Source organism: Atta cephalotes (genome assembly GCF_000143395.1).
Source record: "Atta cephalotes unplaced genomic scaffold scaffold00005, whole genome shotgun sequence".
NCBI lineage: Eukaryota > Metazoa > Arthropoda > Insecta > Hymenoptera > Formicidae > Atta > Atta cephalotes.
Window position 1 is genome coordinate 2,176,641 of NW_012130069.1, and position 25,118 is coordinate 2,201,758.

General features: G+C 33.0%; 1 protein-coding gene across 1 annotated transcript in view; it reads right to left on the reverse strand.

Annotated features, from left to right (window-relative positions):
- Positions 1-24,253, reverse strand: part of LOC105626522 (microtubule-associated protein futsch) — a 47,740-nt gene extending 23,487 nt beyond the window's left edge. The window contains exons 1-3 of the mRNA XM_012207820.1: positions 23,931-24,253; positions 22,602-22,873; positions 831-899 (exon numbers count right to left, since the gene is read on the reverse strand). Coding sequence (XP_012063210.1) covers positions 831-899; positions 22,602-22,873; positions 23,931-24,253 — 664 coding nt within the window. The remainder of the gene's footprint in view (positions 1-830; positions 900-22,601; positions 22,874-23,930) is intronic.
- Between the last annotated feature and the right edge of the window lie 865 nt (positions 24,254-25,118).

The window sequence follows — 25,118 nt, forward strand, 5'->3', positions numbered from 1 at the left end:
TATATATATATATATATATATATATATATATATATATATAGTATATATATATAGTATATATATATATAATATATATATATATATTACTTACTATATTATATATATATATATATATATATATATATATATATATATATATGTATGTATGTAGATAGATATGTAGAAAATCTAATTAATTGTAAGTGAACACTTTGAGCAATTCGGTACCTCTTTGCGTTTTAAAAGTACATGCTCAAAATGTCAAATGTCTTTCAAGTTTCTCAAATAAAAACCTGTATATATATTTGTATGTACATACGTCTGTGTCACTATTTATATTACAAATAAATGATCAAGCTGTGCTTTCAAGCATCACCGAAATGTCAGGAGGTACGAAGTGCGATATTAAAAAGTGCACCGCGTTCAAATCCGCCGTGTAAATGTCAAAAAGCCACCGTGAGAGTATCACATCGAACATCACACTTGCTACGAGGTAATAAAAAGTTCTCAAGCCGGCGCTTTAGAGTTTCAAAAATCAGTCAGGTTACATTATAAGATAGACAAGAAAAAAAAGAGAAAAAATTAAATTAAATTTTAAAGCACAAAAAAAAACACCGCATTATATCATTTTTTTAAAAAAGGTATCTAACATAATTTTATATGAAAATTTAGGAAATTACGAATTGATTAAATTAGAGCTTTTATTTATGCTTGTTGCTAAAAACAGCAAATCATTCAATTGTTTATTTTGAGATACAATGTGGCGATCCTTTCGGCTCGATAAACTATAGTATTCTATTACAACAAACGAAAATGCCTTAAATGCAATCAGTTGTGTTCGTAGAACTTACCCTTCGTGAGAGAGTGGCGATTGTGTGCAGAACTGGACCTTTGGTTAGTTTCCTCAGGAGCGGCTCCAGCTGCAAAATAAATTGTTTCACGTAAAACAATTCACTCCATTGTACCGAAGTTAGTTATTGAATATGCGAGTTATGGCAGTGAATAAAAATTTAATTAAAAGCGGTAGTCATCTGGCGACATACGGTTTCGAATGCTTCGAGCACCTTGCGTCGCGTCGGTATTAGTATTTTAGTAGCCGCATCAATTCCTTGCACAGTGAAACTGGAGGGTAGGGGATTTAATTAAAGTTACTATTTTGGATTATATTATCTAAATTCATCATCTGACTTTAGGATTATTAATTAAGCGCACTTTAGATATTCTATAATTTACGTCAGAATTCAAGATAGAATTCTATTTATAATTTTATATGATGTACATTGTATTATAACACATATGAATTATAGATTGTTAGTTGATTTAATTTTGCTTATAACCAATTAAACTATGATGTAGAATAATTCATAAGTTTGCAATTAGTTTCGCAATATCTCAATATTTAAAATTGGATATTATGTGAAAGTTAAGCAAATATTATAAAAGACAGATTCCAGAAATATTATTATTAAACGAGACGTTTATCGTTTTTAATCGCAAATAAAACCGAAATATCAATAGTAAATGAAACGAGACTTCCACAAGCACCACAAAGAAATTGTATTATATGCTAATGAGTATCGAATCGTGCAATGCATGTAGGTAAGAGCTAGGCGCAATGACAAGGAGATGCGTATCTGGTGCACAACATATATAGGGTAGATGCGGTAGTTGAACTTCGACATTTCGCAGAGAAGGTCTTTTCCTTCCATTACGTGGAGACATTCACCGACTAAATTGGGTGCAACTTGAACGCACTAGTGAAAAGGTTCGATATGTAGACTCATGTCTTCTGAATGAAACATATCTCCAGCGCATCTAATTCACTTCGAGATTCGATAGATAAAATTATATTTCATTACTTCTTTTTACCTCAAACATTACCTCAAAATAGCCAAAAAAGATTTAAATTTTTAAACTTCTTAAAAATTGCTAATAAAGAATAATTTTTTAAAATTGATGTAGCAAAAGAGACACATCATTATTTTTAGCTTAATACAGCAACGATTTATCGACAATTTAAAAAAAATTAAATTATCTTCTGCAGTAAGCAGTAAGAAACGACGGAAAAGAGTACTTAGGCTCTAATTCCAACCGCAAGATAAGATTTTAAGTGAGAGCATAGAGAGAGAGTAGGAAGAGAATAATCTGAGTCGACGGTGAATCTCGCTTCCTATAGCAGGTGTGCTTTAAAGTATCGGGCGGTGGATAATGACGCGGAACGACGGATGAGGACGCTAACGATGATAACACGAGACGTTTATGGCGAGGAGAAAGCATTTTATCGCACGTCGTCAGAGTTTACCATCGATAGTCGCTCTTATGAGGACAGCTCTCCAAATTCTCGCTAAATTCGCGCTATTAAGACGTCACTGTACAGATAATGAGAACGGAGAGGGTAAGATGCTGATGAACGTCGAGATAAAATCTCCGATACAACGCGCATCGCGAAAGGAAACACGAGACATTGGACGAAAAGCCGAAGTGAATCTTTTGTGATTTAAAGATGCCGGAGATATATACTCAGGAAAGCATCGCCGATTTATCAGAATTAGGAGTTTCGCTGTGAAAGGAAAATCTGGCTCGCTTAACAATGTTTTCTAATGTATTTTTCAGCTCATATAAAGTACAATAACCGTCAGTATTACATTGACTTTTTGAAGATGCAGTCAGTTATAATATTTACATTACTGTTAATTATACTAGAAGCGAATACAAAAATATTTTTGCATTACTTTAGAATATTTACCTATTATTTTTTCCGGATTAAAAAATGAGGAATAAAATGTGAATGATAGAATTGAACAATTCAAAAGTAACAGAAGATCGTAATGCGTCAATCTTTTATTAAAAATATTGCACGAATTTCGTAATACAAAGTTATTACAAACTAATGATCGCTTATTGTAACATAATTGAAATATTTGCGTAACGAATCTAAGAAATAATATATGTATAAATCATGCAATAAAGTGTATTCGTCGAAGAATATTAAAAATGTGATGATTTTATTTATTTCATAATATGTGTTAATATTTAAACGGTTGACACGCGACGTTAATTTTCACGGGCGATGCATGTTCATGTTCATGTGCGCGCAATCATTTGCATACCGATGGTATGCTCGTACAGGTAGTTAGCCATATCTTTGAGTGTTTTTCACATTTCTTTTTTGAATGCAATGAAGACAAATGTTAATATGAAACATCACACATCTTGAAACATCACTTTATAAAGTATGAAAGCATACTCACAGTATGTGCAGATTATTAGCTCGCGGATTATTAGCTTCATAAATGAATCGAGATGACAATCATGTTACGGAACAGATGTTTCGTACAGTTTGGAATCAAAATGCGACAGAAAATAAGATTTATAATTATTTCGCGATAATTACGAACAAAACGCATTTTTATTTAACATAAAATTTTTCTTTCGATTGCGTAGAAGTCTCGATTATACTTTGGATGGTATTATACGTTATATTATAGGAGTAAAAGAGCAATGTTAATAAGTATCCTTATTCCAAATGAACGTAATTCATTTGATTCCTACTTTCACAATTAACACATTTTGTGTATAGTTAATAATTTAATTAATTTTTCGTACATCTTTCGTGATACGATCCGTATAAAAAATTGATCTTTGGAATTATTTATGGAATTATTATATTTATAATAAAAGGAACCTTTCTTTTTTTTAATCTCAGCTCATTTGATTAATTCTAATCATATCTTACAGATATCAATAAAAAATTCAACTCTTCTATCCGCTCTGTATTTATTTTGCAGTGGTGACGAATTGACGAAGTGTGTTTGATACTCATTTTTAAAAATTAATCGATTACTCTACAGATAATTCAGATAATTGTATATTACATTTTCTAGATGATCTTTCCTCTGGGTACGACATAGTGGAAGGGCTCAGTATTTCAGCTTTGTATATTTCAAGGATATACAAAAAAAGAACGATTTTTCTAAAGTATCTAAAAATTTTTAGCTCTATCTGAATTATATATCTAGCTAAATTTTTAGATACTTGAATAAAATCGTTCTTTTCATGTAAAAAATTCAACGACGGGGAAGCTAATATACCGTCGTCGTTGATTTAATTGAAAGTGAACAAATCGTAGTCGTAGAACGGTGCGTCGCATTGCTTCGAAAGTGCTTGAAATTATCAGACTAATGAACTTTTCACAAAACCCATTCGATAGAATTGTAGTTCGACGATGGTGTCATATCTTCGATGTATAGTAAGCAGAACTCTTATTGAGATATTGCTGCATAAAGTGTTCACCATGGTCACTGTAATTCTCACGCCAAATGCTCCAGGCACGAGATGATGCCAACCGCGTAATGTCACGCACTCTGCAATGGTGCAGTTTGGCAATTACTATTGCTGTCAGTTAATTGAGGACACACTCTGTCTGTCGGCAAACGGTTCGGTAAGAAACGATCGATTGGCTCTGGATTCGTCTCTGGAACGCTCAAAAGTTGTATTACTCTGGTCAGAGCGCTCATTTCTCTGCCTTTATTACTAACGTCTCAATGTGTTTGATCTAACTGATTAATTTTTTGCTCGAGGGGCTGGATCCCATTTTCTAGATTGTTAGACTCAGCAATGGATATCAACTTTTCTCTTATTAGAAGCGCTCATCACGTCTACCAGTTTCTTCGAATCACTCGGCCACTTACCACTTCACTGCACTACTTATGTCTCACTAAAATTAATAGTTAGAGCGTATGCTTGAGTCAATTAAACGTGATATTTTTGCATAAACTAAAGATGATGGACTCAATATGATCATCTTCTTTCATGTGAGACTTAATCCTTATATGGCATTCATCGAGTGTTTCATATATAATCATCGACGTGGTGTTAATTCCACCGAAAATTCTATCATGAGTTTTGTAAATGTAAAATACCGCAGTATTTTTATAAATTTTATAATTCAAAAACTATCCATTTATTAAGCCTTATATCTATGACATTTTTTGTCTATCACGTTATAAGCTATTATCTACATATATGTATACGTGATTACTATGACATTTCACCTAGACCTAATTTTTCATATAATTAGCGAACTCTTTCAATCTCGATTTTTAATAAATAATTGAATTAAATATAATATAATTGATAAAAATATAATTGATAAAAAATTGAATAAAGTATTTAGAAAAGAGTGGAGCATGAGATTTAAAGATTATATCTAAAGTGAATATTAAATGAATTATTTTATTAAATCTCATAAAATATTTTATGTGCGAATGCAAGTGAAGAACATCAGTATTAGAAAGATTTTTAGAGTCTCGGTTGAAGTTTTCTAACATTTTTACGTTTCTCTCAATGCTCTTTTCCCAAGGGATTAATTCGATGTTGGAACGAGGTGAATGAATCGAAATCGCGTCACTGAGAGTGCGAATGAAGTCTTGGATAAATTTAGACACACTTGAAACTACAGCGGGAATACAAAGCGGGATAAAAGGAAATGGCCTCACGGGAATAAACGAGTAAGGGAGTTCTTGCATCTATATGACAAACGGCTAAATTGAACATACACTATATAATCTCGCAATTTGTCGGTTGTCGACACAAGAATCACGAATAAATTATACCGCTACCTGACTACGTCTGACCGTACAATGATAATCTATGTAAAAGCACTTATAGCAAGAAACTATGTTTTCAGTTGGAGGTTTAAGAATTTTATTCGACTCTAAAAAATAGTATACAAAAACCTATTTTAAATTTCCAAAATGTTTTTCCTAAAATTTTAATTATTATTTAATATTAAAATAGCTTTCAATATTATTTTTAAATTCATAAAAAAGAATTGATGTGAAGATATATAATTTAGTTTGTTTTTTTGTACGAAAGATTCATTGTTGCATATTTATGTGATAAATTAATTGTTTTTTCTATTTGTTGTTCGGAAAAATACATTTTTAAAAATTCAAAATTTCTGAGCATGTGATATTTAGTGATATCATGAATTTGAGCCCGGAATTCAGTATCTCAATTTTTAAATGGAGTCTTTTGTATTCCGGGATGAACTCAGTTTGCCTGGAGGTACTTTTCTGGATGTGCAACAATTCTTATCGTGTCTCGCAAGTTACACTCTTTTTACATCACTATAGAGGAAAAAGTGTGCTCACCAGCAGTCATAAATTTTCAAGCATTCTCATGCAAACTAATGTTGAAAAACTAATGAAATGGTATGTGTGAAAAAATTCAGAAGACTTAAATCCTTTTGGATAGAATAAATTTCATTAGTTTTAAAAATCTTTTTCTGTACAATTAAATAGGTTTTTTTTTGCAGAGAAGAAATTATACGCCGATATACGTAAAACACATGAAAAAAATTTTTATTTTTAACCAAGCAGCGTTACGTGAACAGTGATCAGGAAACTCGGTTTCTTACGTTACGTAAGAAATTCACGTATAGGCAATAGAATCGATTTGCATAAATCTCTGACTATATTGTGTTAATATATTGCGAACGAGAGCAAGAATGTCGGCATATGATACAAATTAATTTTTCCTCCCTTCCTGAGGCATGATATAGTGGCTGGATTCATTTGTAGGTCATTAGCAAGAACCGGTGATTATCTCGTCATGTTGCGTACACTCGAATGCACTTCAAGGTCCCAGGAGCAAATATCAGCAGCCGTTTAACTAGTTGGCAAATACACGCTAACGCATTTAGTACGACGATCGTCGGTGATTCGGAATTGCGTCATGTGTACCTACACACATGCATACACATACTTACAACACATACAAAATGATTGATTAACGCGGAAATGCAAATCTGCATCGAAAGCTTTCAGGCTGGTTTTAATGTTCGGCAATTTATGAAGTAGCACCCGATGCATTATTTGATTTATAATCCATAAAAAAATTGGCGAAGAATTTTTGTTAAATTACGTCTTGTACACAGAAAGAATAATTGTGGTAAAGTATCTAAAAATTTAATATTTAATCTACAGATTTAAAGATAATTTTGTTAACTATTAAAATAATTACGTAGAAACCTCAAGCATAAGTGAGCAATGCTGCAAAAAGTTTTGATATTCTAGGCTACAGTTAAGCGTTTTACATAACTAACATAAAAATGTTATTAAGTATCAAGATCCACTTTGTGGATCTGAATGTAGTTCTTTTCACTCATTTGAACATCACTCATTCTCGTTTATTTTTCCTTAATACTGTCCTAATTACTTTGATGATACAATACAATTATTTTCAGATTTGTATTTAGCTAAATTTGAAGTATTTTAGCAAAACCATCATTTCCGTCTATATAAATATCAAACAACTCTAACGTAAATTCGAAATAGCCCTAGTATCATATCATTTAGATTTTGTAATGCGTGTAAAATAATGTCAGAATTTTCTCGATGTTACGAGCATTATGATCGATCTTATTTGACAAGATTCATAATTTTATTGATAGAGTGTTTCGATAAGATTAAATTTAAGTAGCGTAATTAAGTGTAATATCCTTTTACTTTTTTCTTCAAAGTAGCAACAATATCACATCAATTTAATCGGAGATATCGTGTATCGAGACAACATAATGAAATTGTATTGGTCGGTTTATGGAATGTTCAAGTTAATTGCTATTAGATGCCGACGAAGAAATAGCAGGTGTTCGCTCTTCAAAGTGCGCCAATGACACGACGTTCTACCGTACTTTGAAAAGACGCTTAAATTGCTGCAGCGCAATCCTTGAGAAAGCAACGCGTATCTTGATCGGACAATGAGAACCATTGTCATGTAACAATTAAATCGATTGATTGAATCGTTAATTGCGATTCCGGTATATACTTTTCGCGAATGTAAGGGTGTAAGATAAACGCGTATTTTATTCACGTTCCAATTTTCAGGATCACATTATTAAAATAAAAAAAAAATTTTACATTTGCAAGAAATACAGTTCAAGTTTTTCTTCGAATATGCTATCTCAGGTAAATTAAATTTTGTAATACTTAATCCAAACGAGTTAAAAGTACATGCAATTACGTTACGTTTTTATACATTAAAATTAAAGTTTATTAAAACGCGTTAAAATTGAATTCGATAAAAGTAATAGCTTCGTTATGTTAATATTGGTATTTCTGATTGCGAGCAATTTTTTATTTAAAGTATCACAGGAAATCTCGTTTCCATGAGAGTAAATGCATTGTGTCTAAACAGGGAAGAAGGTTGCGATGTATTTGCAAGAAGCCAATGAGGAAGCCCAACATCAATCGTTCTCCTCCCTCGTCAAAGTAACACAGTGAGCTTTAAAAGAACGAAATTGCCATGAGGAAGAAATGAAGAGAACAGTGATGAACGAGAAGGGGGCGATGGGCTATCAAGCAATATTAATTTAACGGCTAGGTAGTCTACCAGAAGAATAAGGCAACCTATTAGATCCGCGGGGAGAAAATAAGTTTCCGAAAAACCAAAATTTTTATCACTCGTGAACCCTCTGGCAATGTTAATATTGCAATAATCGTCTTGCCTAAAATAATACAATTCGCAGAAAAGCACATTAAATTTTCTTAAAGTGTCAAGGAAATTTTGACGTTTTCGTGAAATCGTAAAATGAAATAGAATGAAAAAGAGATGGTTTACTACTAAAACTGTGAAGTAAATGCTTTCGAATGTCATAAAGTTTACAGAATAGGAATTTTGCATTGAAATATTACTTGAATACCGAACTTTTCATTTCAAAGAATTTCAAAGAAATGCATGTTTGCGCAACGTTTCGCGTTTACGGCAGCGACGAACATAAACGCGGACTATTCTTCCTCCGGTTATATCATTTAATCAGATCATTACTCGTTATAATATCGCGAGTATGACGAAGAGACACATCTATTATTTGGCGTGAATGTCGCAAATATTTTATATGTAATATATGTATATGTATATGTATACATATATGTAATATATGTATATGTCCACTGCAGCACTGTTATGTCGTGATAAATGCAATCGTAAAAGTAGGATTATTTCTAAGACAAACAAGAAAAGAAGCTATACGCCCTCGCAATCTTTCTTATATACTGATGAGAAAAAATCCGTCTGTTTCCGACCTGCTTTAGACTGAAATTTCACTGCGGTTTGCTTTAAAGTGGAAATTCGTATTTAAATTGTACTACTTTCTTCCGCATATTAAAATTTCATAAGAGTTGAAATGAATGTTAAGATATTCGTTTCACTATCGTATTGTATAATTAGGTATTTAATTCATATTACCGTCTTTCTTTTTTGACGAATCGTTTAACTCATAACGACTTCGAAGTTTCGAATGCAACGCTGAATTTAAAAAGACAGCACATCGGGCAAACTGACATTTATCCATGCTGAAAATGTCAGAGACAAATGTCTACAGTGATAAATGATCCACATGGTCAGACGCGTCGAGTTACGCCGAGGCGCAATTTTCAGCGCCGATTTCCAGGCAATGTCCGTTCCTTTTTTCATTGTTCGTGCTAATTTATTTTCTCGCGCGTATTAGATTTCGCGTATTTGACTGTATCTCCATGCAGCAATCTTGTCGACTTATTATCAATTTCGCGGAAATAGACGCTAGTTCAAACCTTTCACTTTCAATCTCGAGATTATTTGACATTTAAAAAAATGTGAAATGAAATGCGCAAAATGAAACGTTATAATATTATTTAATCTCTTTCCTAATAAACTTTTATACGGAATAAGAATGAAAAAATTTCATTTCGCAATGAGAAAGAAAAATATGCAAATACTAAAAGCACAAAATACAAAATTGCAAATAAACAAGAAAATGTTGATAGAACTCTGCCAATTTGTGTATATTATTTGAGTTTAATCATGGTGAGTACTTTGCGCGTCGCGTCATGATTTGAAACACTGCAATAAAGTATTTATACGTGAGTATATCATCAGAATATGTACATATGATTTATTTATCGGAATTTAAAACATCGGGCTTTCTATTTAATTTAAAGATTAAATTAAAAAAAAAATGTTACTTTCCTTAATAAAATACGTTCCGTCGGGAATCAACCGAAAGCAGGCGGATGAAGAATGGAAGGAAATGTACATTGCGTGTGCTTCGGAATAATAATCGAAGGCCTAGACATTAGCGTGTCCTGAATAAAATAATGTCACTGCACTAAAGTTTTAATCATTTTAATCCACATGTAGTTAAATAAAGTGCGCGACATAAATGACAATTTTTGCATAAAAGTGAGATAAACGGATAACTCCAAGTGATATAAAAGTTATATATACATATATATATTTTTTCTTTAGCATATATAAATAAATTTTATTATTTAGTTTATATATATATATATATAATTAAATAAATTTTGTTTTTATTATTTATTCGTTTAAATAATATAAATGCGTTCCGGAAATTAAATTTGCTCGAAAGGCCAAGATCAGGTTAAACGGATAATGACATATTCTTTGATAAGGATATTCTATCAAATCTTCCAACAAACGCCTCTACAATAATTGACATGACAGATTAATTGTCTTAGCTGATGTCTGCGGAACGCAATTACAATGTCAGATATCAATTGCACTAAATCGCCTTAATTTTCTGACCGTCTGCTGACGTCAGCGTCGACGTTTCGCATGCGGAGAGACACAGCTGATTCGATTCAGGACTCTCGCTTGGGCGTTTGATATGGATTCATTTGCATCCGTGGAACCACCTCACGAAATTACGTGTGCTCTTTCCTACGTGGATGTGAGTCGATTGAATGGTTACCAAATTACTGTATGTGAGTCCAGATAGGCATGTACTATGTACAAAAAATCCAACAATTGCTTAAAATTCAATAGGCACTTTACAGAGATTTGAAATTGCGAGAGATAGACGTTATCTCTCAAAATAATCGTAATCGATAAATACTAGCTAATACAGTACTAATACAGTACTAATACAGTAGTACGTTTGATGCAGGCAAAGGCGAAAGCTCATTCAAATGCCTATACAATATCTATTGCACTGAGAATGATTTCACATGCGAATATAAAGCGGCATTGCGAGTCGTAAAACTAAAAGGGAAAAACGCGAAAAAATATGTGCGTATCGGGTAAAACAAAAGCAGGCTTATCCGAGTTGACAATTCAGACTTCGGCGCTCGTTTCCATTTCCTATTTCGCACTGCTATTCGACGATGCAGGAAATCGGCCGTCGTATATACATTCGTCATGTCGGAAAATATAAAACACCGAGAATGGCCGCGAGGCCATTTCAAAGCGAGGGAACGATTACCGTTTTGTGTTCATCGACACAAAAAAGCTGAGAACAACTTCATGCAGGAAATTTAATTAAGAGTTTAAGATTAAGATTGTTCCAAATGTCGCTTTCCGAGTGTACTTTACAGAGTGTATATCTGAGTGACCCATATGACCCATATGAGTGTACACCTTAGCGGAATTGTGAACACGAGATAAAGGCAAATTGATAATTCCTATAAGAGGAGAGTAATCTCTCTTTTCTTACATTTCTTGAATTTCTTGGATTCAGTGATCATTTAATATGCATTTAGCGCCGCGTTGTAATCGGTTAAAATAAATATCATATATATTCTCGATGATGTAACAGAGAATGAAGGAATTACAAATATCTAAAAAAAAATCAAATATAACCGTTCATTATTTATCAATTATAGAAGATTTTATTTAAAGGATATCGATTTTAAACTACAATTAATTGAGATATTTATATATTATTATAAATAATTTAAAAAATAAATAAAATCGATTTGACATTGTCCTACGTGACGGCAGATTTTCCGAACGACAAGAGTTTTATTTTTGTTTAAAAAAAATTATAATTTATATTGATATATATGAATATTAATATATAATTATTATAGTTTAAAGCCAAAAATGTAACAAGCATTTTTAAAAATAAAGACTTGTATTAATTGATAATCATCGGTTTTATTTAATTTTTCCTTAGGTGTCCTAATTTCCTCATTTTCTCTTCTACACATTATATTATACATTATATTATACATTATATTATTCTTTCAAGTGATGCAAAAGTATGTGCGTGATTATATTTCCGCGTAAAACATAACTTGAGAAGATCTAAATGCAAAATGTATCTAAGAAAGAATCCTTACTCTTTTTCCCTGCGTTATTTTATTATTTCTTGATTTGTCGTTACTTTAGTAAATAGAGAATACTGTAGCAGAGTTTACTTAAGTATACTTTCTGCTTTTAAACATCGGAATGAATAAATATCGATTCCTACGCTACGCAAGCACGTGTTCTTTGGCTGTCTTGCCGAATCCAATTTCGGAATGACATTTAAAAGAGACGAGATATACACTCCGTATTCTAGCGCGAAGGAAAATCACTTTCTGTCAACATACGCCACGTGCGTGATTATATCGCTCGGAACATTTCTTTAAATGAGCCGAAAGTTTCGACAAGAGGTGTAAGTGGGAAAAATAAAGTTCCGGATATGAAGGAAAGATCTTTGGCGCACCTGGCTACCGCATATTCTGGGTACCGTATGTCTACCGTATATCGCTAGTAAGTGGAGGTAAACCCTCATATATATGAAAATGTAGTATGCTAACAACAACAGTTCTTCGTGCAGCTGAAGCTCTAGAGATATAGTAGACAAATTTTGGAGATTAAGCGAAATTTCTCTCAGAGAAGTAAATAAATAAACCAAAAGCAAGGATAATGATGCACGGAAAGAATAGTTTTGCCGAAGTACCTAAAAATTTATTACTAAGCTAAGTACAGATCTGAAATATTTTGTTGGATCATCAAAATAATTATGTAGAAAGTTCAAACTGGTGGCTAGAATGTCAAAATTTTTTGTAATATAATGCTCATTATGCTTGAATTTCTATGTAATTAATGAGATGATCCAACAAAGTTATTTTCAGATATGTATCTAGTTAAATTTCTAAATATTTCAAAACCATTTTTTCAGTATGCAATTTAAAAAAGAAGAAAAGGTTACAGGCTTGATAAAAAATGTATTGATCAAATAAAAACTAGAGAGATATTATTAAATTAACAAAAGTTTCTCACAAATAAAGTTTTCGTTCTTTAGAAAAAAAAAAAAATATATTTTATTCTCGATTCATATATTAATAACTTTTTCGCCTTTATGTTGGAAATCTTCGCTGGATGGAAATAGACTATTTGCAGTGATAGACTATTGTCAGTCGAATTTCTTTCGATCTAGGTGCCTGATTAGTCTGTCAAATCGCGTTTATACATTTACGCGGCGATTAGGTCAAAGGAGATAAAAATCGTGATATCTTTATCTAGAGGAATCTTGAGGAGAGAAAAGAATGTTGAATGAGGTCCGATCGCTCGTATTCTAACTCACAAAAATAGCTTGCATCCTCTTCCGTCAGTTCCTTCAGAGGAAAGATCTCATTTTACCTTCTTTTGTGGCGAATTTCAATTGGCAAACCGTTGCCGCAGGGACTTCTTTCTTCCGGCGATATCACGGAGGTAAGATGGACCGAAACAGGACGGGAGTGCAAATTAGGTCACTCTATTAAAAGAGTAATAAAAAGCTGAAGGTCTTTCTTCAACCAATATATTAGCGGTTGCGTGTATTTCCAGGAATTCAACTAATCACATAGTTGTTTTTTAAAGAGGCTACTCTAGATAATTGGTAGTACAGGGAATTGTAAAATAAAAAAGAGAGTAATAAAAATATAAATTATTATGTAAGAAAGAAAATATCTAATAAAGCAAATACGTAATTAAAAATGATTTATATTTTGCGTCTAAGAAAGTACATGGAAAGAACAATTTTACTGAAGTATCTAAAAATTTAACTGGATACAAATTTGAAAATAATTTTGTTGGACCAAATAATTATGATGCTGAAATATAATGAGCAATGCTGCTAAAGTTTTGCTAAAGTTTCAACATCCTATATAATTATTTTATTAATCCAATAAAATTATTTTCATTATCTGTATCTAGCAAAACTTTTAGACACTTTAGCAAAACTGTGTTTAAAAGTATATTGATTAATTTAAAATTATATAATAACTCGATGAAATTAATCACCATTACGAGCAGAAGAATAAATAATTTAAAACTATTGTTTTATTAGAAATTCATATTTATCATGAAAAATACTTGGCAATAGGGCCGTTCATCACAAAGACGTGAGAATTCTATTTTCGCTATTTCTCGAGAACGCCATCAGGAACGAACGTCGACTCTCGGTCGACTTTTTCACGCCAGACCTCAATCCATCGCAATCGAGCTCGTTTATCACGTGAGCGAGAGTTCTACTGGTTGCCGTCGAACAATCGGAAAATTTGTCGGGTCATTAGCATCCGCGATCTCGAACGCGACGACGATCCGTTGCGTCGAGTATTACGCCATGCCGTTTGCTGTCTGCACCATCTGATTAATGGCCAAAGTCGATCGTCAATTCATTCTACTCATTTTCCTCCGGGAAACTCGCCTACGCTTTCGAGTTATTGATATTCAACGTGAAAACAATTCAGGATCCTCTTTCATATTGATATGACGCGGACATCCAAGCCGATATTATTAATATTGTCGATTGTTATATTATATATTATATATTGTTATATTATATATATAATCTATGCATATATATCATTATAATCTATGGCATTATGATGACATTTCTTGCGGATTGAAGATGATGAAATGTCATTGAAACAGAATGATATTACTTTTTTCTATTTTATTAGCCTGACATTTTACGGTTTATAGTTCTCAGTCTATTTCACACTCTCTTCAATTACGAGATTAGAATCACGCTTTAAATAAACGATTCATTTGATATTTAAATAGATGCTACTACTTTCACTGTAATAATTATTAATCCTAGGCTGACAGCGCTCGACATGGTTCAGTATGGAAAATAGGATGTTTCTAGGTCTAAGGTCCTGAGAATAAAGGGCGATGACTGAGGGTAAAGGGCTGACTGCGTTTATCCTGTCTTTCACAGAGTAATTGCAGACTCGTAGCACTAGATAAGATTAGGATGCGTTCTAAGTTCTTCCAGAAATCGACAAAAAAGAGCAAAATGCGAGCTGGAATCTGCAAGTGGCATTGATTTATAACGTTGTTATTATACAGTTCCATCCAATTATTAATATTGAGTCAAAAAATTTGGCAACGAAACTGACAATAAATCTGTCTATCTGGTACTTCATTGAACGCATTGTAAAAATATATTTATCAATTTAAAAATTTTATTCATCTCTTTATTTCTAAAAATTTTCTAAAGTTAATTTAAAAAAATAATTATTTTAAGTAGCGAGATATTTTTATTTCCAATATATTCTTTATATATATGTCTTTCTTAATTACTATTTTTTATGACTGCGCAGCTATTTCCCGAATTAGATGAAATTCCACGCAAAGAGCAAATGGCTGTTTCTCTCGCGAAAACGGAGAAAGTCTCTTGCTTGATAGCATGGTCGAATAAACGCGAATTTACAGCTCATACATAAGCGTCCTAAATTGCACGATTTATCGACGTTGGGACCAGAGGCGTGCAAGAACCTCGTTAACGAGGAGTAGCTTTTAACGATGGACTTGGCTACTACAAGGAGGAGACTTCAAGAATCCGGCATACCGGCGATTCAAAATATCGATTCGAAATAACCGGCTGTCGTAATATTGCACATTTTTGCTTCTCATCAAGGATCGTAAACAGTCTCGTATTAATTACTCGCAAATCGGGTTATTCGCTAAGAGGAGTTCAGTGATCGCGCGTGAGCTTGCGAAGATGTGCAGGGGAAATAATTAATCGCCCATTAACGTCGTCGAGCGTAATTATTGCAGCCGAGCATCGTGCGAAACGGAACCGCATCCAGCTGTGAGATAACCAATCGCCGTTTCCGTTTATACAACGAGACCTATGCAAGTTCCGATGATTTATAGCAAACGGAGAGTTACATTATGCGTCTCCGTTAAATCTGCCACTAACAAGGGATAATATTCTTTTTTCAGGATAATCTTTCCATTGCATTGCTTAACAATTGAGCTAAAAAACAGTATTGTTCTCTTTTAATGAGATGATCAAGTCAGAAAAAAAATTATTTCAATAATTTGATATGCTGTTTTCTCTTTATTTATATCGTGGTTAAATTTATACATTCAGTATTGTAATAAGTATACGTTGCCTATATAAGAACGTAAAAATTAATGACAAGCAGCAATATATTTTATGGCTACAGGAAGCGTTGCCAAAAGTTACTTCCGGTGGACATTTCAAAAACTTAGTTCACGTTCAAATATCACGCGATCCATCAGAAAAGACTTAGATGAGAGAAGTGTTTAAAAAAACAGACAGTTCGAAAATGAAATGGTAGGTGAATCGACAACTTCTTGGATAGAAGCTTTGATGTGCCTTCCGGGTGTTTGCAGATGCATTCTATACCCATCGTGAATCGACGAGGTTTCTCCATTGACGTCTGGTTATATTCTCAACAAAGTAATTTGGGCAACTTGTATCGAGCAAAACGAATGACGCGAATCGTCGTCGTCTATTTTGCCGGTTGAGAGATCTCCAATACTTCCCAAACGGATTTAATTAAAACAACGGTGGGTGATCTTACTATCCAGAGAAGCGCATCTCAAGTACGAAACGCACGTCGACAGCTTACGAAAACTTAGTTGTAAGCGAAACTTGTAAACTTGGCTTGAAATTTTGAGGCCAGTTCGCACTAAAGCCTTAAAGTCGTTTAATGTATACTGCTACGTTAATTGAAATCTTTGTCTCGTATAACGTTTCCGAGAGTAATCGGTGATGAAATTAGGTTATCGGAGAAGAAAGGAGATAATATGTCGAGGATTTCAATCGAAAAGGGAAAATGAAGAACGAATTTTTTAAAACAAGTAAAACAAGTATTTTCTGTAATCTATGTAGAATTACGTATAATACCTGAGACACTACCGAGACTGTCTTCTAATATACTAACTAAATATTGTAATATATTGAGAAAAAAAATGATTGCAATCCCACTATGCATAATTTCAATGCAAATCCTATTTTAAAATTGTCATGTTACATGCTCTGAAGCCTCTTTTCGTTGAGACTGTTAAAGAAATAAAGAAATAGAATTATTATTACTAATATTTTAGCAGTAATTAACATTAATTCATAATAATAATAATAACAACAACAACAACAACAACAACAACAATAACAATAATAATAATAATAATGCTATATATTAGCAATAAGTAATTACTATATAACATTACAACATTAATAACTATAATATAAAAATAGATTATAATGGTTATGGTAATTATTTTATCATGCAATTATAGTCACAAATATCAAACATTTTTCTCTCAGTATACACACATTTATAGTTATATATTTCTATATAGTTTTATATATATAGTTATATTTCTTTCTATATCAACAATGGCGTACTGGAGTTCGCATGATATAATAAATTACGCACGAAATAAAATATTCAAACTTTTTTCGCCATGAAAACACTACAGAAGAAGTTACTTATAAATTTGTTTTTCTTCCAAAGAAACTAACTGTAGCTTAGCAAATATGCGAATCGAGACATACCACGAAAATCCAAGTTTCACCAGAAACTAGAGATTCCGCAATCTAAATGCACATTTCCAAATATCTCAGAACGTCGGCCAACTAACGAAGGAAGTTATTAGCGAAATATATCTTCTTGGCAACCGATATCGGAACATATCGAGGATCGATGTGGGAAGAGAGCGAGTAATGCGCTCGAAATGTACTTACAAATGTATGACTAATTTTAAGTGGCATCTGCCACCAGTTTCGAAACATTGATTAAACGGAATCAGTCGTTCGGAATATCTAATTTACAGTACAAATTGCACGCATACGACAACCGCCGTGCTAAAAAAAATAATAAATATTCAACTAAGATTTTTTAAAATATCATACAATTTATAAAATTCTGAAGTTTATTTCAGAATTGAAAATGCTAGTAATTTATTCGAAGAAAAAATTAATTCGTAATGTCAAAAGACTAGAGCGCATAAATAAAGTAGCTGTATGATTTATTAGATTGTGTCATGTTATTAGATCGTGTCATGCTAACATACATTTTGAGCCAAATAATCAACATAATTTATAACTAGGTTTAATCACGGTTGCCCGCGTCGATGGTCGACGTAATCGAATTAATGACCGGGAAACGATTCACTGCCGAACTTTGACGACGACGTTTATGCGAAACACAGACAATAATCATGCGACATGAATTTGATTGATAGCTTCGGGATTTCTCGATTTATTCGGGATGGTGTTCGTTTTGGAAGAATTCTGACAATGTTGATTGAAGCTATCAAAAAGATATTCTCCGAAGAATACATGAACATTCGAGAAATCGTTTCAACTTCGTGAGAGAGTTTAAAAGTGTTTCTTCGAACAATGAACAAAGTCTTTCGTGCTGACAGATAAAGCGATAGAAAAAAAAACGGACGTAGAAAAAATACCAATGGAAAAAACGCAAGAACGCGAGTTGAAGCTGAACTGAGCAGTGACCTCGTTGGAATGAAGTTCTTTAAATTAATTGCGTCTTCTTATAGCCTGCAACAGCGATAACGTGCGTCTGTTCGGTCTCGTATAGCCAACTCTTTTAAGCTCTTTCAAATAGTATAGTGCGGTAAAAAGGATTAAAATCAATGTGAATACGATTTTTACTAATGATTATAAGTTTTTTTTCTTCTCAAAGATTAAATGTAATTAGATTTTCTTTCGGTAAGAATTCCATTCTCGATTCTTAGCAGATATTAGATGTAGTATTGTAAATTAAGGTTCGATTATGCAAATGACTTTTCCGTTATAAATACCTGACACCATAGAAGAAAGATAAGATGCTTCCATCAACTTCGGCGAATACTCACCTGGAAAAAAGTAAAAAATATAACAATTAGAAATTTTATTCGTATTAATGTATTAACGTTAAATCCTACAGACAAAAATTGTTTATCGCGTCCTTCTTAAAAAGCTGTTTTTAATCAGTGATTGCTTATAATAGCTTAAGAAATATTTTGTTTTTAATACTCAATAAAGATATATTAAAATATTAAAGCTCAAAACCTTAAGGCGATTTATAATCCATGTCAGATTTCTATTTATAATTTTATATATCATATATTTCGATTCTTTAAATATTTTTTGTATTAAAAGTAACGTACAAAATTATAAATATAATTCTATCTATTTTTATATAAATGATCGCATCTAATGTGAGAGCTTTAAATTCTAAATCTAAATATTAAAAAATCTGCAGTTTTGTGTGTGTGTGTGTGTGTGTGTGTGTGTATGTGTGTATGAGAAGCAATATTAAATTTTTAAAATATTGTAAACCATTCCATACAAAGTTGACCTCCAATGTTTGAAAAAATTAACTTTCTATAGCTCATGCACATTTCGAATTTTCGTTTACACACTTTTGATAAAAAAGTTATTGAAAAAATAATTTTTAATATGATGGCTAATTTCACATTATTCCCCCCAACCACGAATAAATTAAATTTAACTCAATCGATATTTTTGTTTACATATTCCGAAATAAATCGATTTTTCATTTACACACATTTAGTTAGAAATTATTAACAATTAAAATTTCGAGGATTCAGATAATGTAGATAAATTCAAATTGCAGTTACTATATTTAAAATGACATAAATCAATAGGTTTTAATTTGCACATTAAGAAATTAATTAATTAATTAATTAATTAATTCTTCGTTTGCACATTCTTAGTTAAAAAGTTACTATATTCAAACATATCTATCTGGGTCGAATGTCCTCAAAACTTTAATTGTTCATAACTTTTAACTAAAGATATGTAATAAAAGAAAAATCGACTGTTTCAAAATATGCAAACGAAAATCTATCGATTGAAACTTATTGAAAGTTAAATCTAATTCGCTCGTGATTAGAGAGCTAGCATGAAATTAGCTTCTCAAAATTGTTTTTCAAATAATTTTACCAGAAAAATACAGAACGAAAATTCAAAATGTGCATATATGTGCAAACGTCGAGTAATCAAATAAGATATAGAAAATTAATTTTTTCAAAAATTGGAGAGCTAACCTCATATCGGGGATCTTGTATATGATAGGTCACGTGGAAAGAGAATTTGATATCGCAAGCAAACCCGAGAAGTGTCTTCGAACATCGCAAGTTGGCACACTGCGAGATAGCATTTGGTACTTTTAGGCTTCGAGCGCAGTTGATATAGTTGCGAAAGTCTCGGGAAAAGAAAAGAAGTTCCGATTGTGAGAAAAGATGCTACGTTAAGCTACCAGCTCAGCGATTCGAGTATCCTTGAGAATATCAACGTATTGCTTCAGCGATCTTAGCAATCCATTGCAATCGAGATGTTTATGTCGATTGCAATAGCTCATATATAATCCGAGTAATACTTAATTATGTAGCGTAGTGAATCATACTTATATAAAATCTTATATAAAATTTTATATAAAATCTTATATAAATTCTATATAAACCCTATAAAATTTATTTGATTAAAATATAAAACATAATAACAATATTTGAATGTTATTATAAGATCTTTTTATTATCTTTTTTTATAAAACAATACAATACTTGTAGAATCTGTATTTCTGGTATTTCAGTTAGTTTAATTACTTAAATAGTGTAATATCAAGTAATAATTTCTCTTTTTTAAAACATTAATTATAAATTTATTTAAAAATCTGAGAAGATTACCGCAATAACAGTAGAATGTGTTGTATTTTACAACAGTAAATAAGAAGATATAAAAATCTAAGGAAAGAAAAGAGTACTTGTGTCGACTACAGAAATGGTCGGAATCCTAGGATACAATGGAGGAAAAAGACCGAAGAAAGGAACCCCTGCAATCGATCGCAGATTGTTTATCTAAGTATAAAGTAGCGTGGTTCGTGTTCCAATCTTGTTCCTCCTTTGAAAAGTTTTCTTTTTCTAAAGCGTAGAAACGTTACACAGTGAAGCATAAACGAGCAGTGTATCGTCTATGATTTCGCATATGAAAATACGAAATAGCTAATATTATTAGAATCTCTTCTTAAATTTCGCTTTTTTGCAATGTATAAATCCATTTATATTGTTGAGCTTAAAAATGAAAAAAAAAAGAGAAATACTGAGATATATTATCAGCTAGCGTAATAATGGGAATTTATAGCCGATTTTTTTCTGCGATTTAACTGTAAATACTCGAAAGAACGCATAACAAATGTTGATTTATATTTCCATCGAGTTCCTTGAATTTTTTATTTGCACATTTATTTGAAAAATCAAAGAATCGATACGTTTTTCAGATAATAGAAATAATTTCTTTTATTTATTCATAAATATTATAATCTAATACTTCGTATTAAAGCAATATGGGATGAAATCCCGAATGCATGTTGCATTTATATCTCATCTTCAAATTCTGAATAATATTATATATTTGCATAATCTGTAAATGAGGCGACAGCATGAATGAGCTAAACGCAGCTATTAACGTTTTCTCTGTGATTATGTGGTCTCCTCTTTCGACGAAGCTAAGATCTCCCAGTTCACCTTTGTCGAGATACTCCCTGCAACTTTGTGAACTCGATTCCTCAAAGAACGATCAACAACTCCCGCAATCCCCGAGAGTATTTCCCAAACGCGGAGATCTCATCGAACTTCCGCTATTCCGTGTCAAGCACTCAAGGGATTATCACTGAACATTTTCTATGATACACTCTCTTTCTTCTAAGAATAACGTATTTAAAAGGTGTTATCTAATCTGATATACGATCAATGTAAGAATTTTTAAATAGGCAATTATTAAATAATTTTAATAATACCATAAAATAAAATTTTATTTAATTTTAATTTAATTTCTGTATCGTACATCTTGATGGAACGAGATACATGCATTTCAGCATAATCATACTTAGAGAAAAAAAATAGCAACTATAAAGATAACAATTGACATAACTGATATAATCATCAGCGAATATTTACTGTTTTTCACTAATAATATATTGATTTATTTTTAGAGATTACGATTTTCTGCAGATTTAATCTGCAAAAATAATCTTCAAAAATAAATTAGTATATCAGATATTACTGAAAAATAGTAAATATTCGTTAATGATTACATCAATTATACGTGTAGCAATGAAGTCAGTAATAATACACTGATTCACTTTTAGAGTACCTACATATTTAATTCTATATATAAAATTTGTACATCTTTACAGTTGTGCTATGTTTTTCTTTGAGTATAAAAAAAATAACATATTTTCGCATATTCTTAAAAACTATACAGGGAAGATGCATGTTCGAACAGTTTATCGGTTACTTTCTAATTTTCATATTTAAATACAATTAAATTTTCCCATATCATATGATTCGTTTTCAAATTAATCGAGCGTAATAATACATATAATTATTACGAATAAAAATCGATTAGAGATAATGGTAATCAATTTTGCATTTTTAATGCCGTACAAATTAAAAATATACGATTGAATTCGCGTCGACATGCGAGAGCACGCAATTTTACAATCCCGCGGGATAAACCGACGGATCTAGTCGGGGTCAGCCATGAAAAATTCAGTGTGCATGCGAGCAACAGGGAAAGATACCTTCGTCGCCAGAAGTTGAGGAGTTGTCCTCGGGTTCGGGCGACGATCCTGAGGATCGTCGGCTAATTCTTGAGTCCGATCTACCGCATTCATTGCCGACACTTCCACCTCCTCCTCGGTGATTTTCGTGTTGACGTCCTGTTCCTTTTTCGGGGGATACCGATCGGGATTCCCTGGACTCGGTAGTACCGCACGTGCCACTACGTCGTCCCTCTCTTGCCTCGAGTCCGGGCAATCGTTTGCTGAAGTCAGTGGGCATCGCCGGTCGCTTTCTGGGAGTACGTTTACGTTTATGCCACGGTTTATGTACCACAAAAAATTTTTTCCAATTTTTGGCATAAGACTCGCAAAAACTGAATGAGAAATTTAAAATGAGAAACCGAATTTGATTTAAGAAACGCATTGAGATGATTCTTGGCATGTAAATAAATATGACGATGTTTCGCGTTAATTAATAAAATCTTATTTGAATGATATATTTTTTAACTGATTTTTTTCATTTATCATGTAATAACACGTCAGAATAAATATAAGCTCTGTAAACTATTGATTCAATAGCGATTCAATCGCGAAACTGAATACAACGACTCGTTCAATATGTTCAGATCAAATAAACGAGCGCGAAGAATAAACGTCGCCATACTAGCACTATGTTAAAAATCGAGATATTACATTGGTGCAATGTTGTCGATTTTTTCTGATGACAGCACGTTAAAGCTAATCTCATGGTACATGAAACGGAAGTGAGCGAATCAGACTGCATTGAGTTTCACGGAATGATGCATGTGATCGATCAATTTTCTCGGATGACAACGTCAGGCCATTCTAATGGATCAATAGATCCAATGCGAGCATCAACCATTTCGCAATGCGAAAATGTCGTTCGACATTATTGTTTCGCGAAAATAACAATCACGCAATTTTCTAGTTATCATCGTGTTTTTATGTTTTAATTAAATTGAAACTATAGATTGATATTATAATGGTAATTAGAGTGAAAGAAATAATAATCATAATAATTTTATAATTTCGGGTTACATAAAATATCTTTATGTGTGTATATAAAATATTCGTAAAATGTTTAATCAAATAAGTTGTAAATTACAATAATATAACAAAAGCTCGCAGAGTGCAGAATAGAAACCGTAAAAATTCAGACAATTAGTTCTATGAGAGCTAATAAACGAACTATCCCGAAAGATTGCTCTAAAAAAAACTACAGTTTCTCTTTTTATTTGTCAGAATATAAGTTCTGGAAGGAACCAACGGTTGATGCTCGATCTATTCCCAAAAAACATTGAGAGTAATGAACCAATGTCAGTCGCGCACCGGACGTAAACGTACTCCCTGAAGTCGTTCGGACGATCGGTTGAGATTGATCTTTCTGAGGCCGGATCTCTGGGCTCGCTGGTGATGTTTCCGGTTGGCGACGCTCGCTTTCCGGCGATGGTCCCTGAATGATGATGGTGGTCTCTGACTCCTTCGTGAATGGCATCACGGACATTTGCCAGGTCAGCGTTGGCAGCAGTCTTTGCCTCCTTGGCGGGTGATGGCGGCGGAGACGTTGGTGGCGATGGTGATGGACTTCCTGCACGAGCAGAGTAACACACTGCTGCCTTCCGCAGGGTCTCCCTGCACAGCTCGGAGAACATACTGTCTCCCCCATGGCCGGGGCCCCACCGGACCGGCCCGCTTCTTCCTCCTTTTGTTCGTTCCTCGTGGTTCTCTTCCCGCAGTACGCGAAACAGTCACGAATCTTGCTCGCCGTTCATCGTCGTCTCATCTTTTCTTTCCCCGTCAACACGGTGATTTCACCACGATAATTGACATTACATTGCGTTTGTCAAATGGGAAATCGATCGCATCGTTGTTCAGAAAAGAACTCGCTTGGAGATGGAGAACTCGCTTGGAGATGGAGAACTCGTTTAGGCGAATACTTGAGAAGGAGTGATTGGTAAGGTTACACCAAGCTTGGCCTTTGCGTCGTAGAGGTTGGCTCGTGTTTCATAGTCATCATTTAGCGATATTAGAAGGGAGAAACAGATATTGGAGTAGCGGATTGTTTGAAACCTCCAAGATTCTTACGGTAGATTCATTGGCAAGTTAAAATTATATCTGAATATTTTAAATTTCTTCTCATTTCTTTGTCTAGACCTATCTCTTCCCGTATAAATACTTTATTATGATATTATAAATATTTATTAAATGAAATCTAATAAGGGAAAGATATGAGCTAATTCTAGGTGCGACGGGAAATAAATACTTATCTCCCTGAAACTGAGACACATGATTCCGGGATGAACGTATTCATACGAATAACGTGAGAATGTGGTGATCGAGAACTTGGCGAGCAGCATAAAGCACGATAGGCATGCTACCGTGGGCAGGTGACACGGATACATTCCGATAGCGCGAAAGTGCACGGTGTTCATTAACGTAGGGTGCACGACACGGCGTGTAACATTACGCCGGTCATAGTCCGTAACAAAAATGTGCCTGGCTGGTTGCCAGCCGTTT